The sequence below is a fragment of the Lissotriton helveticus genome, chromosome 5_1, assembly GCF_964261635.1.
Source record: "Lissotriton helveticus chromosome 5_1, aLisHel1.1, whole genome shotgun sequence".
Taxonomy (NCBI): domain Eukaryota; kingdom Metazoa; phylum Chordata; class Amphibia; order Caudata; family Salamandridae; genus Lissotriton; species Lissotriton helveticus.
The window spans coordinates 387,926,815-387,944,264 of record NC_136065.1 but is presented as its reverse complement, the minus strand read 5'-3'; the positions used below and the strand labels follow the sequence as shown (position 1 = coordinate 387,944,264).

At 45.6% G+C, this 17,450-nt stretch overlaps 1 protein-coding gene across 1 annotated transcript in view; it reads right to left on the bottom strand.

The window, feature by feature from the left end:
• The window catches only part of HP1BP3 (heterochromatin protein 1 binding protein 3), a 704,364-nt gene that overhangs the window by 146,892 nt on the left and 540,022 nt on the right, over positions 1–17,450 (bottom strand). The window contains exon 8 of the mRNA XM_078642573.1: positions 9,478–9,568. Coding sequence (XP_078498699.1) covers positions 9,478–9,568 — 91 coding nt within the window. The remainder of the gene's footprint in view (positions 1–9,477; positions 9,569–17,450) is intronic.

Below are 17,450 nucleotides of genomic sequence, written 5' to 3'. Positions count from 1 at the left end.
CTTGCCCCACGACTATTGTAGTCCACTGAAAACCAGCCACTACTATGACTTTTAGAAGCGCTACCGAGCATAGTCATTGACACTCTATATGCTATAGCGATAACATCTTGTCAGGCTAACGTTGGCCCAAGGCTAGACTGTACCATTGTAGAAAGCTACTACTATGACTATTAGAGCTCTGCAATAACTAAGAACTATCTGCAAACCCCAGAACGGATGCTTGAAATGACACCGGTTTTCTGTCCCCTTTAGAAATTTTCTCTGGCAAATTACCGATTACCCGGTTATTCTGAATCAAGTTTTTCTGTCCAGTTCAATTGCTCTAAAGTACAAAGTAAGTCATCTGTACGACGATAAGGACATTGCATGCCTTCACATGCTACCCCCTTTTTTAAGATAAATAAATATGCGCAGCACACATTGGGTGAGACTGCCAAGCGCCCCCTCACCTATCTTTAATCGAAATGTGCATGGAAACAAATCATGCCACTGGGAGCACAAGAATCACTAGACTAAGAAAATGATTCTGTAGGTTCACATGTTAATTTTAATTTTAATCACTTATTTGCAGCTTCAGGAGGCTCATCAGTCCTGATGATGATCTAAATTCATATAGATCGAAACGTCGTCGACCTACCCAAGGAAATACCCCCACTTCATTGTATATATCTCTGTGGTTTTTATCCTTGTTGTTGTGTGACATTTCGTTTTTTCACTATGTTCACTTGTGTCACGTTCTGCACCTTGTCACTCATTTGAGCACCTGAAAACATTATGAAAATTGTTAATATATAAAAAAAGAAATTGAATAAAAGATTCTATATGAACCTACATCTCTAGCTCCCTAGCGTTAATTAATCATACGCTTTACTCCTTTTTAGGACCTTATCAGGTCATCCCTGAACCATTGTTTTTCCAAAAAGTACTGATCCCATTTTGGGCACGTGAACCGACAGGAAAACCTAGCCAGGAAGGGAGGGGTTGTCCAACTTTGCCAACCCCACGCCTCAGGTGGGGATGGCGAGGTGGAGCACACAACTCAGTCCCCGCCATCTTGCAGATGGGGGGACCTCTCCAATCAGGAAGAGGCTTATGCCTCCCTCCCACTGGAGGGTGACATACTAGGGGGTGTAGACACACGAGGGAAGGGGCCTATTGGTTCCCACCAGCAAACCCATGTAATGCCCCTAAATCTAGTATTATGGGACACCCCTGAACCTTGCTTCTTTAGACTCGACCTAACAAGAAGGACAGAAGAGCCGTGCTGCAGAAGAAAACGATGACGGCAACTGCTTTAGCCCCAGCCCTACCAACCGGTCTCCTGCACACAACTCCTGCGAGCTGAACCCGGCGTGTCCTGCAGCCAGCAGCCTCCAAGAAACCTGGAGACCTGCTCTGCCTTCACAAAGAACTCCTATCTCCCGTGGACACCGAATTTGTCCAAAACCAACCGAAGTCTGGACTACATACCCGCAAATCCTCACCAATCTGCAACCGACGCCCACAGCTTGAGTTAGAGTGGCCCAACACCCCTGCGTGGTCCTCCCAGTGATCCTGTTATTCGGTGTTGGGCGATCTCCACCAACCTCCTCCTCAATGCCTGCAGCCCCAATCTGAAGGGTGCCGCAACCGCAAGGGAAACTGGGGAGAAGAACCCGACACAGAAGTACACCCCGGCATCTGCAGCTCCTGTGACCTGAGGTGCCCGACCAACGGTGTCCTGGTGTCCAGCAACTCTTCATCTTCATCCTACAGTAGTTGGTTTCCTTCGTCCAGTCTTTTGGCTGCAGCCTGCAATCCTTTTCTGTGACCAACGTTATCCATTCAATTGCACTGAATTCCCGTCACCTCTTAAGTACCCTGCAGCCAGCCTCCACTGCGCCGCTGGTGGTGTGGACCTGGTGCTACCCTGGGACCCCCTTTGCCCTGATCTTAAACCAAGGAGCTTGGCCGCTGAAACCGAATTGCATACCCTTGAGCAGTCCCCAACCAAGGTGCTCCCTAGCCCTATTGGCTAACACTGGCCCCCTCCATCCAGACGCCCTGGTGCCACTGGTGGTGCACCTTGAGTGCCAAACTGAATGTTGGGGAACTTTGGTTCTACCCTGCAAACACTCCAATTCCAAAACCGATTAACTCACCTGTAACTTAACACTTCGTGTTCCGATAGAACTGTCTTGTACTGCACAAACAGTAATCTATTGCATGCACAAGTGTTAAGCTGCTTACAAATGTCTTGTGTTGTGTAAACTGTGATAGGATAGAAGTATGTATCATACCAAACCAGAACTGAAAAGTATTTTTGAACTATTTTTTCAATTGCAGAAAGTAATCAGAGTCCTCCTGCAAATCCAGTTTTCACTATCTTGCTGAAAGTAACATTGTATGAAGAGGTTAACTTACCTGCTACTAAATGAATCGTGGTTCTAGAAATAAAATAACAAAATAACCTTTTATACAAACAATTGGTCTGGATTTAGTCAGTGTGTGACATCATTTCTTGCCAGAGTATGGACAACAAATGCTTAACACTACCCTCTTTAAAAGCCAGGCTGCTAAACCACACTACCACAAAAGAGAGTAAGGTACTATCTACTTAAGAAATGCGTTACTTACCTGTAACAGCAGTTATCCAGTATTGGTATCTTTCATAGATTCACATGCCTGAATCATTCCCCGTCGTCGGGGTGGGAGTCCCCGGTAAATAATTATAGTAATGTCACATGGACATATACTTAGTACTAGGCCAGAGGCCTCACATTAGTAGCCTATCTAGGTCCTTATGTAAAAAGGACCAAACTTTGGCCAGTAGCCAATCAGCCCTTATCACCCTCCTGACCTTCCTGGAAGGAGCCCTTGTCCCTCAGATTTTCGTAAGCACCGTGCCAAGTAGTACCTACTGAGAAGATTTAGGTGAGCCCTTCCAGGGGAGGCGGGTGGGTTGCATGTGAATCTATGAAAGATACCAATACTGGATAACTGCTGTTACAGGTAAGTAACGCATTTCTTATCCAGTATTATGGGTATCTTTCATAGATTCACATGCCTGAATCAGAATAGCAAGCAATAATGAGCACATTTCTCACATACATCTTGAAAGACATAATAAACTTATCATAAGTTGTTACACAGTTTACATGATACTCACAACCTGATAAGAAATGTGCGATAAATTACCTGGAAGGTGGGATGATAGGAAGAAGGCTCACCTCTAATGAAATAGATGACGTAGGACAGCCTGTCCTACTGCTGCATCCTTCATAAGTTCAGAATCCAAGCAGTAGTGCTTGGTGAACGTATGCGGCGTCTTCCATGTCGCCGCTCTGCAGAGGTCGACAATGGGTACCCCAGCAAAGAGCGCCATGGAGGTGGCCACCGCTCTAGTGGAGTGTGCTCGAACCTTTGAAGGCAGAGGATGGCCCGCCTGTTGGTGACAGAATGCGATGGCCGCTGAAATCCATCTGGAAATGCTCTGTTTTGTCAATGCTAGGCCTTTCCTGGGCCTACTAAATGCCACAAACAATTGGTTGGACTTCCGAAATTGCTCTGTCCTGTGTATATAGAGTTTGAGACATCGTTTGAGGTCCAATGAGTGTAGAGATCTTTCAGCCGCGGATGATGGATTCGGGAAGAAAGATCTCAGGACAATAGGTTCATTGAGATGGAAAGAGGACGGAACCTTTGGAATAAATTTAGGATTAGTCCGTAGAATGACCCTGTCGTTCTTAAACTGGATGAAAGGGTCTTGCACAGAAAAAGCCTGCAGTTCACTCACTCTCCTTGCTGACGTGAGCGCCAGTAATAGAGCCGTTTTCCATGACAAATATTTAAGATCTGTTTTGTGAATTGGCTCAAAAGGGTGTTTCATTAGCTGAGCTAGTACCACATTTAGTTGCCATGTAGGTGGTGACACTCGTACTGGAGGGAAAGTTCTGAACAATCCCTTCAGAAACTGCTTGACCAGTCTGTTGGTCCATAGTGAATCTCCACATGAAGAACGTCTGAACCTGGATATGGCCGCCAGGTGGACCTTTATTGAAGCGTGTGCCAGCCCTGAATTGGTTAGGTGGAGCAGATAGGGCAGAATTTGTGCTGGAGTAGAAGTGAACGGGTGTAATTTCTGAGCCCTACACCACAAACAGAACCTTTTCCACTTAAGGGAATACGTTTTATTAGTACTTTTAGCCCGGGCCCGGGCTAGAACGACTCTGCATTCCTGCGGAAGATCTAAATTCTGGAACTCTCTGAACTCAGGAGCCAAGCCGATAATTTGAGAGATGTTGGATCCGGATGTTGGACTTGACCCTGGTTCATTGTGAGGAGATGTGGGCATATCCTGAATAGAATAGGAGGTTCCAGCGATAGAAGGTGCAGTTCTGTATACCAGTGCTGGCGCGGCCACGCTGGGGCTATCAGGATCATGGTACAGCTCTCTGCTTTCAATTTCCGGAGAACCCTGGGGATCAGGGGAAACGGTGGAAAAGCGTAAGCAAAGATTTTGCACCATGTCATCGAAAAGGCATTCCCAAGGGACCTTTTCTGGGGAACCCAGCTTGCGTAATGTTGGCATTTCGCATTTGTTTCTGTCGCAAAGAGATCCAGTGGAGGCTTTCCCCAACGGGAGAACACTGAGTCGAGCGTCTTCTGGTCGAGCTCCCACTCGTGGCAAATTGAGCGCTGTCTGCTTAGTGAGTCTGCCAGGGTGTTGTCTACTCCTGGGACATACTCTGCCCGCAGAGAAATGTTGTGCTGGAGCAGCCAGATCCAAATTTGCTGAGATTCTCGAGACAACGTCCTGGATCGAGTACCTCCCTGTTTGTTTAGGTAGTGCATTGTGGTGGTGTTGTCCGTCCTCACAAGCACTGGGAAGTTCCTGATTCGGGGCAGAAATGCTCGAAGTGCCAAGCGCACTGCTCGTAGCTCTAGCAAATTGATGTGGAGTTGTTTTTCTGCCACTGACCACTGACCCTGTACTTGCAATTCCTGAAGGAACGCCCCCCATCCTTCCAGTGACGCGTCTGTGGTTATCACATAAGGGGAGACTGGGAGTAGAAAAGGTAGGCCTTTGTTCAAGTTGTCGCCCAGAAGCCACCATCTCAGAGCCTTCTTCATGACCTGAGTGATCTTGATCCAGTCGTCGAAGGATCCTGTACTTTGGATCCACTGATTTGCCAAAGCTTCCTGTAGAGGTCGCATGTGGAGACAACAGTGCGGAATGAGAAATATGTTGGAAGACATCATTCCTAGCAATGACTTGAAGAGTCGAACCTTGACTCTCAGTTTGGTCTGTATTTGGACTGCCAGGGTCTTCAGCTTGAGCTGACGTTCCCTGGAAGGGAAGGCTTTCTCCTGTTGTGTATCCAACGATGCTCCTAGGAAATTGAGACGCTGTGACGGTCGTAGATTTGATTTTTCCTGGTTGAGCGTTAGGCCTAGGTTCTCGAAAAGATGAAGGCAGGCTGTAGAGGACTTGGCCACGCCTGTCCGAGTAGGAGCTTTGATGAGCCAGTCGTCCAGGTAGGGAAAGACTTGGTGATGATGCTGACGAAGGTATGCTGCTACTGGAGACAGACACTTCGTAAAGATGCGGGGAGCTGACTTCAGGCCGAATGGTAATACTCTGAACTGGTAGTGCCTGCCTGCTACTGCAAACCTCAAGAATTGTCGATGACTCTTGTGAATGAGGATATGAAAATAGGCATCCTGGAGGTCCAAGGATACCATATAGTCTTTTGAATTGAGTAGGTGTAATACTTCCTGTAAGGTAACCATACGGAAAGACTGCTTCTTGAGGTATTTGTTTAGGTTTCTCAAATCCAGTATTGGTCTCCACTGCCTCTTCTCTTTTTTTCTGATCAGGAAGAAACGGGAATAAAATCCTCTCCCCTTCTGTTCTCGAGGAACTCTTTCCACTGCTCCTTTCTGTAGCATTAGTGAGAGTTCCTGTTGAAGCATGTTTAGATTTTTATGCTGCACAGGACATGGTGGATTCGGAGGAGGATGTTCCACAAATTCCAACGTGTGCCCGAAGCGGACTAACTGCAACACCCAACGATCTGATGTAATTTGCTTCCAATTGTGAAGGAAGTTGGTAATTTTTCCTCTAACTACGAATTGCGGAGAAGAGGTGGAGGCCAGCTGGAGAAAGCAGTCATTGACGTCTGTTATTGTCTTTCTTTCCTCCTCTTCCTCGAAAGGACGACTTATTGTATGAGGATTGTCCTTGTTGTTGTTGCCTCTGCTGATATTGAGGTTTGTACTGCTGGGAAGAGTTATAAGAGGACTTGTAACCTTGATAGTTGCCACGATTGTGTTGTCCTCGACCTCTGGATCCTCGAAAGGAATTATGCTTGTATTGTAGGGTGCCTAGGGCTTTCGCCGTTTCGGTATCCTTCTTAATACCTTGTAGCATGTCATCAATATGTTCACCGAAAAGTCTCTCCCCATCAAAAGGCATGTCGAGGACTTTGGCTTGCACTTCAGGCCGGAATGCGGTGGCTTTAAGCCAGCCCTGGCGCCTTAAAACTGCTGCTCCCGCCAATTGACGGAAACCTGTGGAGGCGATATCCAACGCCACCTCTATCATCTCTGAGGCAGAGCGTTCACCCTCCAGCAGAATCTTCCTAACCTCTTCTTTCTGGTCTTCTGGGATCGCCCCTAGATATGGGGCTATATCTGCCCATATCTGTCGATTGTAGCGACCTATTAATGCCAGAGAATTTGCAGCCCTGATTGATAGGGCGGACATGGAGGAAAATCTCTTGCCAATGGCATCAAGTTTTCTTCCTTCTTTATCAGGAGGCGCTGTCATTGCCGCTGACGGATTGCTGGACTTCTGCTGAGCCGCCTGAGATATAACTGAATCAGGTTTAGTTTGTCCAGTTAAACATGCGGGTGCAGTGTCTGGGGCTTTGTATTTCTTTTCAAGCCTAGCCGGCACTGGAATGAGAGAAAAAGGAGTTTATTAGTTTTAGTCCTTGCTCCCATATATAATCGATCACTGGAATGGAGCGAGCTGATCTCTTGAAGGGTTCTTTAAAATCATGAAGAAAACAGTCCTGCGTTTCCGATGCTATTTGGATGTTGAACCTTGCAGCCGCTCTTCCTACGATATTATGGAATCCCCCTAAGTCTTCAGGGGTTGAATCATCCTGTACTTGGTCTGGGGATAGTGGATCTGGGTCCGCATGATCATCAGAATCATCATCATGTATTTCACCTTCTTCATCTGGGGCCTCATCATTTCTCACTTCTTCCTCATATTCATCCTCATCAGTTGAGATTTGAGGAGGAAATGTCTCTTGCTCCTGACGTACATCTCGCGGGGGTGGCCGCTGTCTATGTGTAGGAGTTGTTGTTTCCTGTGGTACCTGTACTCCAGAGGCAGGAGAAGACGATGGAAATCTTTGTTTATAGTCTGAAATAAGAAATTGGAGGTCAGAAACAATTGAAGCTGGAAGGCACACCATAGGCTGAACAGTAGTATGTTGTTGAACTGTCTCCTGAACTGTAATTTCCTCAAAATCTTCATAGTCCGAACTCTCATGAACTTTGATGTTGAGATGAGAGGGACTGGATGCTATGGGAAACATGGTCTGTTCTTCAGGATCTTCTGTTTCTAAAAACTGCGTTGGCAACAGCTGTTGGACCTTGCTGGGTGAAGTCATCTCTGGTGTAACCAAACATGATGACATTTTAAATCGTGTATATGTATACTTCAATGAGGGAGAGCCCTTAGATTGTAGATCCGCTGACGCGGTGTCCGTCGACGGTGGAGCATCCACCATTTTTGATGATGTAGCAGGTGTTTTCCTCGACTGAATTGTCGTCATTGAAGCCCTCGTCGACGACGACGATGACGTCTTCGTCGACGACGATGTCTTAGTCGACGGCGGCGTCGACACTGTAGCCGTCGACGACGGTGGCGTCGTCGACGATGGCGTCGTCGACGGTCTCGTCGACGGTGGCGTCGACGACTTCGTCGACGGTATCCTCGCCGACGAGGAAGTATTCGTCGACGGCTGTATCTTCGTTGACGGCTGTATCCTCGTCGACGATGGAATCTTCGTCGACGAGGAAGTCTTCGTCGACGATGGAATCTTCGTTGACGCTGGAAGCTTTGCCTTAGTCGACGATGAAGCAGACGACGACGGGAGCGCCGTCAAAAGCGACGTCGACGGGTTTGTGACAGGAATGACAGAAGGTATTGACCTACCCATCGTCGACGACGTGGAAGTAGTCGATGCCATGGAGAAAGTAGACGCCGTGGATGTCGAAATGGAGACTGTCGACAAGGTCACAGGCAGGCCAGACGACACTATAGCAGGCTTCTTGAAGTCTGTCATCTGAAGAGAAGGTTTCTGAGGCTTGACCTTAGGATGACTCTCCATGGACTTTGGCTTCTTGTGAGGAGGCGCAACAGACTGATCTGGAGATGTCTGTCGAGGCCTTTTAGGAGCGGAGTGGAAGCTCCTGTAGGAACACTCGCTCTCACCTGAGGAGACTACCTGCTCTTTGTCCTTTAGTCTCTGGAGCCATAGGAGCAGTCGCCCTTCCCTGTCCTTCAACGTCTTGACCGGGAGAGTGCGACAAATCTTACATTCCTTGGCAGAATGCTGAGGATAGAGGCAATATAAGCAATCCTCATGCTTGTCCTCTATATGTAACCTCATTTTACTACAAGAGGCACAGGGTCGAAAAAGCCCTTTTTTAGGAGTAGTAGACATATCAACTACCAAAACTCCCTCCTAATCTGAAACTTGAAGAATAAAAGGAAAAAATCCAAAGATATAGGAAAAACCTGAGCAGAGCTCAGTGGAGACTCCCTTCAGCACGACGTGCGGTAGAAAATCTGAGGGACAAGGGCTCCTTCCAGGAAGGTCAGGAGGGTGATAAGGGCTGATTGGCTACTGGCCAAAGTTTGGTCCTTTTTACATAAGGACCTAGATAGGCTACTAATGTGAGGCCTCTGGCCTAGTACTAAGTATATGTCCATGTGACATTACTATAATTATTTACCGGGGACTCCCACCCCGACGACGGGGAATGATTCAGGCATGTGAATCTATGAAAGATACCCATAATACTGGATAAGTCCCAGATATATACCTCTGGAGATCCACTGGACTCTGTGCACACTATACCTTACTTTGGTAACAATACAATACCAACTGCAATCCTTTCTCTCACAATTATTTGCGTAAATTCCAGTGATCTATGCTACAGGGAGCCAGCTGCAAAGCAAATGGAGCACACCTCCCAACATCATGCATGACAGCAGACATTCAACATGTTTACTTCGCTATAAACCCCTCACTATTTCCACAATGCACAACATACTGAGTAGCTTAACAAAACTTTTCCTTGCCCGATGTGCACTCTGGAGTCTCCTGAAGGGACACAAAGCTCTCTACAAATGCGACAATACAGTGATGTAGAATCATATATTTCAAATTTTTTGAGACATTTATTGCTCACCTGGAAAGTTCCCGTTGCTCCTTTGCCTGTGATCTGTTCTAATTGGCCTTTTTCAACAGCTCTCTGAAGGGCATTCTTCAAGATGTGAGGCCTAAGTGTAGAGAGACATTAAATTGAGATTTTAATTCACTACAATGTTATTGTAATAATGAATTAAGCCAGTTAGTTTCTTGTAACAATAATGTTGCCACTTTGCAATTTTATAGTTTTACTTGACATGACTGGCTCACCCTGGCATCTACAGGCTAGACATATAACAAGTTACTTACCTGTAAAGGTCATTCTTTTTTATATATTTTTTTTACTTCTCTCAGGGAATAGACAAAATAAAAGACATTATTCCAGTAATACAAAGCGAAAATCAGAACTATAAGAAAGCAAAAGCGTACAACTCCTTAAGCTATTATAGATTCCCTACAACATTAAAAATACAGGTACTAACAGTAGAAGGGGAAATAAAGAAATAAAAAGGAGAAACATAGCCATAACAGGCAGGAAAACAGTATAATTGCTAACAAATAACAGACAGAGCTATTTATAGAGAGGATTAACACTAGGATTCTAGCTATCCGGTATTAACTATGAGTCCCCAAATACGATGGAACTTTTGCCCAGATCGGACTCCCCTAGTTTTAGCTATAGCTCTTTCCATTTCAGATATTTCATTCAACATTACCCACCACTCTGGTGCCCAGAGTGCCAACTTCAATATTCATGCTCTTGCAATACAAAGACGAGCTGTGACTATAATGACAGAATGAAAAAGCGTTAACCCCCGATCAGACATATGCTTATAACCAAGCATTCTCTCCGCCTTGGTTAGTTGCAGGTTAAGACCCAGCCGTTCTGTAGCTATCTGATCAAATTCTTTCCAAAAAGTGTCCGATCAGGACAGGTAAAAACATATGCAGGCTATCTGCATATGTTAATCCACATTTGGGGTACTTAGCCTTATCACTCATGATAGTCCCCCTGCAGGTTGACCATCGAGCTATTCGTTCAGAGGTATAATATAGCATGCAAATGGTTTTAAATTGCTGCAATTTTAGATAGGTGGAACAAACTTCCACATCCAACGTACCCAGTGCACTTTCAATATGTGCAGGGGTAACCTGCTGCCCCAGTGCCTCACACCACATAGATGCCAACTTCAAGTTGTCATTGCTCCAGGTTTGAGAAAAGAGCTGGTAAGCCTGGCTGGTAGTTAGCTTTGTTAATGTGTGTAAGTAAGTCATTGTGTCAGATTCCACATGCGTTCTTATACCCATGTGTCCTCGAAGATAGTCTCTGATTTATAAGTATTTATAAAACATCTGTTTTGGGAGGCCAGTTCCCCTTTGTAAATCATCGAAAGTGCGAAAACCATTTATATCATAAGTGCCCTAGTTGGCTCAGCCCGTAACTAGCCCAAAGTTTTGCTTATGTGTCATGAAATATTTCTGGAAATTGAGGATTGCCCCACAATGGGACACTACCATGTACTTCGGGTAGGGAGCAATTCAACACTATTTCTCGCCAGATATAAGCTATGTCTCGAAGAGTCTTAAATCGGACTCTTAAAATAGTTAGGATCGTTGATCTTATATAGGAACATTCTACTCTTGGTGCCGATTGCAACATTGTAGAGACAGCTTTGAGTACCAGCAGAAAGAAGACTAGGAAGTTGCGCAGCAAAGGAGGCCTAGAAATAATATTTGAAATCAGCTAGTTGAAGCCCTCCGTCTTTATGAGAATTTCAAATACTTTATTGCGCAGCACAGCTGTTTATAGCCCAAAATAAAATTACTGAGTTCCCCCTTTAATTTATTTATTTGAGAAGTTTTATAGAGCGCGAACAAGATCCTAGCGGATATCAGAGCGCTATACAAACAGTAAAAAGTTACATATACAAGCAGTAGGGCTAAATTCACACAGAGGTACAAAAAAAAGTTATATTTGGCATCGTTAACTGTCTTGTGGTTGAGAATATAGCTGCCTTTCGCCACATTGATTCAGCAGACCATACTCGTGTGTTTAGCCATGAGGATGGATTTAACTTCCTTTTTTAAAAGCAGTAGTGGAAGGGTTAAGTCTGATTTCAGGGGGTAAGGCATTCCACATTCTAGGTGCCATCCCAGAGAAGGATCTGTTATAGGTTTTTTTCTTATTGAATTTTTGTGGTTTCAGTAGTAATTTTTCTGCATTTCTTGAGGATCTAGTACTACCGGAGATAGTCAGTTTCTGTTCCAAGTAACTGGGGGTCTTTTGATGTAAGGCTCTGTGCGTCATGCACGCAATTTTCAGTTGAATTCTCGCATCTAGGGGTAGCCAGTTCAGGGATTGAAGATCCGGGGAGATGTGGGAGCTACGTTTAGATCCGGTTATGAGTCTTGCTGCAGCATTGATTGGGCAAAATAATCATTTTAATGATGTTACAGCGCCCTATAACACTGATTGGCAATCTATGCCAATTCTTCATCTTTAGAACAATCAACTTTAGGAGTGGAACGTAATTTTAACGTTTGATTTGTTCAGTATTCGAAGAAATCTATACCCTTAAGGATGTTCTGACAGAGCAGGCCCCAGACACTACCTGGTTGGGATGAAAATTAAGAAGGACCTGCGTCTAATCTATATTTAGCTTATAGCCGGAGAAGGTGCCAAACCTTTTAGGCCCTGCTTGAATTAAGCCTACTGCTTCCGTAAGCTTTGCAGAGAAGACTGCTATATTATCTGCATATGCCATTATTTTCAGTTTGCCTGATTTTAATTGAACCGGAATTATGAGTGAATTAGCAAGGAGTAACCTTATAAATGGTTCAATGTTTAAAGCGACAAGAAGAGAAAGGGGGCAGCCCTGACGAGTGCCCCATAATATCAAAAGAGGTAGATTGTGTTTGTTGAGCCAATACTTTTGCAAATACCTTAGCATCTGCATTAATGAGTGAGATTGGGCGATATGACCCACACTCGTCTGATAGTTTATTCTTTTTAAAGAAGAAAACAATATTTGTGGTCTCCCTAGACTTGGGTGCATCCCTATTCTCAGTAATATACTGTATCACTTTGATCATCAGAGGAACCATACAATTCCTAAATGTTTTATAAAACTCAATAGGTATTGCATCATCACCAGCAGCTTTGCCCGACGGGAGAGACATTATTGCATCAAGTATTTCTTCACTGGTGATAGCCCTGTTCAAAGACCGTACCTGTTCTTCCTTAAACCCAGGTAAATCGCACTTTCCAATGTATTCAAGACATTTACTTTCTTCAAAAAGGCCGGAGCTACCATATACATTTTTATAGTACTGGGCAAATTCTTCTACTATTAACTGTGGTTGTGTATACAATTGACCACCTTCACCTTTAATAGCTTTTATCTCACACCTCACACTTGTATCAGAGTTGATGTGCTAAAACCATGCCGACTTGTTCCCCATACTCATATTGCACAGCCCGATTTTTTATTATAGCAAGCTGATATTTTCTCCTTGAATATCCACCCCAACGTGGACCTTTTTTCAATCAAAGACAGGTATGTATGCGAATGTGACTGCGTCTCCCTTTGTATCCTGGCCTCTGCAGCATGAGCTATTTCTAGCTGCAAGATCGCTTCACTAGCCAGCTTAAAAGAAGTGTTTTTACTGTGATTCTGCTGAAAGATGTACTGTTGAGTGACCTCCCTTAAATGGGCCTCGAGTGTATCCCAGACTACCGAAAGGGAGGCAATGTCCTCATTGTCCGACAAAAAATCCCTGATACTGTTTTTAACAAGTACAACATAGTCAGTATCGGCCAGCAGATATCACGGGAAAGAAAACAAACGCGATTGCGTACTGGCGAAGCCTATCAAAAATGACAGTAAAATAGGATTATGATCCGATACAATTTTAGGGCATACCTCACACCTGGCCATACTCAGAACTCTGCTGTTAACAAAGGCCATATCGATCAAGGAATAGTGCTTATGAGGTGCACTATAACAGGTGTAGCTGGGCAGCAAAGGAAATAATGATCGCCATATATCTTTAAGATTAAGCAGACGCGCCATCTCTAAGATTGCTGCTCTGACTTTCCTCATCCTAATTGAGGCCGACCGATTAGTAGAATCTATTTTAGGATCAAGGATACAATTGAAATCGCCCATAACAATTAGCTCATCTTGAGAATCTAACAATTCTAATGCTACGGTATCAATCATATGAGGTTCATCAGAATTTGATCCGTAAATTGTACATAATACAAACTTTTGATGTTTAATCAAAACTGGAACGATTATCCACCTGCCTCTGATATAATGTGTTATTTAGGGAAACAAGGGAACCCACTTGGTAAGCAAAGACCAGGGGTATTAGTATTATCATAGAACAGTGGTCCTTGACAAGGAAGAATGTAGCAGTTAAATAATTATAGGCCACGATATGCGCTATAATAATTAAGGTGTCCAGCCGGACCCTTAGATTTAATCAATGAAAAAGATGCAAAAAAATAACAGCAAAACAATTATGAAGTGGGACACAAGCCTGTATCCACAGCATACAACAGGATTAGACAAACAAGGGAGTAAAAGGTTCATCAGGCAATATATCTTTTGTGAGAAGCTAGTACATATAGAACCTAATATCATAGCTTTTCTCATGTAGTAAAAACATAATTATGTCGCACAGTGGAGAACCATAGTTTAAACTACGTTTACGGTCGACGGCGTTTCGATCCTATAAAAATAAGGAATCATCATCAGGACAAACAATGTACTGCCTGGAATTGCGAGCCCAGTAAAAGGATTGCGCTGGACCCAGGGAGCAAGGGAGAAGTGGCGGTCCGAGCCAGTTCACGGCTGTGATCAGGGTGTTGCGGTGGGTAACGAATAGTTTTCTTACCTGTCGGTGTAGTTTTGCAGCTTGAAGATCTTTCTGGATTCACTATGCTGTGCATTATTCCGCGGTCTTGTGGTTGGGTCCGGATTCGTAGTCTTTTCTTTGTTTTTTTTTTTTTTTTTTTCTTAGCCCAGGTGGGCGTCGGCGTCACACCCCCTTGGGTGTATTTCCGGTGACGTCGGCATGCTTCCTGCGGAAGCTCCCACTCTTGGGCGCCATCTTCGGGTTCTTTTTTTCCGTGTTTCTTTCGTTTCCGAAGTAATGGCAATGTTGTAATTAGTTGGTATTTTACCGCTTTGTACTTTTTAAAATATCCTTTCTTTGTTAACCACCTCTTCTCTCTCCAGCCTCATCTTTCTGGCGGAGGTGGGTGGGTTCGCTAGTGAATCCAGAAAGATCTTCAAGCTGCAAAACTACACCGACAGGTAAGAAAACTATTCGTTTTGCAGCGTGAATCTTTCTGGATTCACTATGCTGTGCATAGATTTTGTAGCGGTTTCTCATTTCTGTGGCGGTTGGGTGGAAGATGAGCGTTGGGTATTGAATATGTGCTGTAGCACCTTCTGTCCAACTTGAGCTTCCTTGTTCATCTGTATGTCCACACAGTAGTGCTTCGTGAACGTGTGCACCGAAGCCCATGTTGCCGCCAGGCATATGTCTTGTATGGGTGTGTTAGCCAGGAAGGCTATTGTAGCGCCCTTTTTCCTAGTGGAGTGGGCACGTGTCCCCTCTGCTAGCTCTTGTCCTGCCCGCTTGTGGCAGAGTTGGATTGTCTGTGCGATCCATCGTGCAATGGTCTTTTTGCTTACTGCTTTTCCCATGTAACTGTTGGCGAATGACACAAAGAACTGTTTTGTCTTCCTGTGTCCCTTCGTCCTTTCGATGTAGTGCATGACTGCCCTTCTGGCGTCCAGGGTGTGCAGAGCTCGCTCTGCCGCAGTTGTTGGTTTTTGGAAAAAACTCGGTATCTGTATAGACTGGTTCATGTGAAATTTAGATACCACCTTCGGCATGAAGTTTGGGTCAGTCCTCATCACAACCCTGTCATTGTGTATTTGTATGTAGGGTTCTTGCAGCGTCAGAGCCTGAAGCTCGCTTACTCTGCGTAGGGACGTTATTGCAACCAGGAAAGCTGTTTTCATAGTTAACATCTTTAAGGACGCCTTGTGGAGCGGTTCAAAGGGCTCTTTCATGAGTTCCGTTAGGACTATGTTCAAGTTCCATGCCGGTGGCGGCACCCGCTTGGGCGGTGCGATCCTTTTCGCCCCTTCTAGGAATCTCTTCACCACCTGTGACGTGAAGAAACTCCTGCAAGTTTCACCCCTTGTGTAGGCGACTATTGCTGCTAAGTGAACCCTCAAGGAGGATGAGCTAAGGTTCTTCTCTAGCAAGTGCGTCAGGTACTTTAGCACTGTGGAATCCTTCTTCATTTTATTGTGAAGTCTTTCTTGTCTACACCATATTGTGAACCTCTTCCATTTTGCCACATAGCACTTCCGAGTGCTAGGCCTTCTTGCCTCCCGCAGGACCTTCAGTGTACTTTCTGGCAATCTTAAATGTGCGAACTCTATGTCCTCAGGAGCCACGCTACTAGGCTCATGCTCTCTGGCTCTGGGTGTAGCACCTCTCCGTTCTGCATGGAGAGTAAGTCTTTTCGCCTGCTGAATCTGTGGTGTGCACACTGTGTCATCTCCATGATCTGCGAGTACCATGTCTGCCTCGCCCACTGTGGTGCGACCAGTATCAGTGTCATGTTGCTCGCTCTGCACTTGCTCAGTACTCTGTGCATCAGTGGTATCGGGGGAAAGGCGTAGGCAAATGTCCTTGACCAATCTATCCATAGGGCATTCCCTAGTGACCCTTCCTCGGGCTGCCTGGATGCGAAGTTTCGGCATTTTGCATTCTGGCGTGTGGCAAACAGGTCCACCGATGGAGTTCCCCATCTGTCGAATAGGCGCCTTGTCTCCTGAGCATTGAGCTCCCACTCGTGGGATGCCGATGTCTGCCTGCTGAGCCAATCTGCTTGTATGTTGTCCTTCCCTGGCAGGTGTATGGCCAGCAGGTCTATCTTGAGAGGGATGGCCCATCTCCATATCTCCTGCGCTAGCGTTGAAAGCGGGGCCGACTGGGTGCCCCCCTGCTTGTTGATGTAGAACATCGCAGTGGTGTTGTCTGTTTGTATCAACACCTTGTGCTTGTACAGTCTTGTTTGGAAGGCTTTCAGTGCAAGGAAGATCGTCTTCAATTCTAAGTAATTGATGTGCTTTGTGGCCTCCGTCGGTGTCCACAGTCCTCTCACCTTGAGCTCCTCCATGTGAGCTCCCCATCCCTTCAGGGATGCGTCTGTGGTGATGGTCACTGTTGGCGTTGGGGGCGTTAGAGGCTTCCCCTTTGCTATGTTCTCCATGGTCCACCATGTCGTCTCCTTCTGCACTGCGTGCGTTACAACCACTAGATCCTCCCAACTGCCTGTAGCTTGTGACCATTGCTCCTGTAGCCATTCTTGAATGGGTCTCATGTGGAGTCGTACATTCGGTACCAGGTGGATGCATGATGCCATCATCCCCATGATCTTGCTCGCAGTCCTCACTGTCCGAGCTTGTCCCTTCCGGTAGAGGCGAGTTTCCTTCACCAGCGCCCTCGCCCTCTTCTCGCTGGGGAACACCTTGCCCTGTAAGGTGTTGATCTGTGCTCCCAGGAAGATCTTCACTTGTTCCGGCTCCATTGATGATTTCTTCCAATGGATGGAGAACCCCAGGTTTATGAGCGTGCTGGTCACTGTGTGTGCGTGCAGCTTGCATTTCTGGTATGAGTTTGCTTTCACCAGCCAGTCGTCCAGGTAAGGGTATACGTGTATTCCCCGCTGTAGGAAGGTAGATCCCTGACTATGGTTGCCCCCAACTTTTTTGCCTGGTGTTTTGCTGGTTTTCTGACTTAGTTGACCTGGGACCCTGCTATTCAGGGCCCCAGGCCTACTGCTCTCTCTGTAAAATGGATTCCATGTACCTTAGGTACATATCTAAATTGGATACTGAGTCACCTTATCAGTCCCTGTACAGTGTACCTTAGGTACCCAGGGCATAGGTGTACCCAGGGCCTACCAGGGGCTGCAGC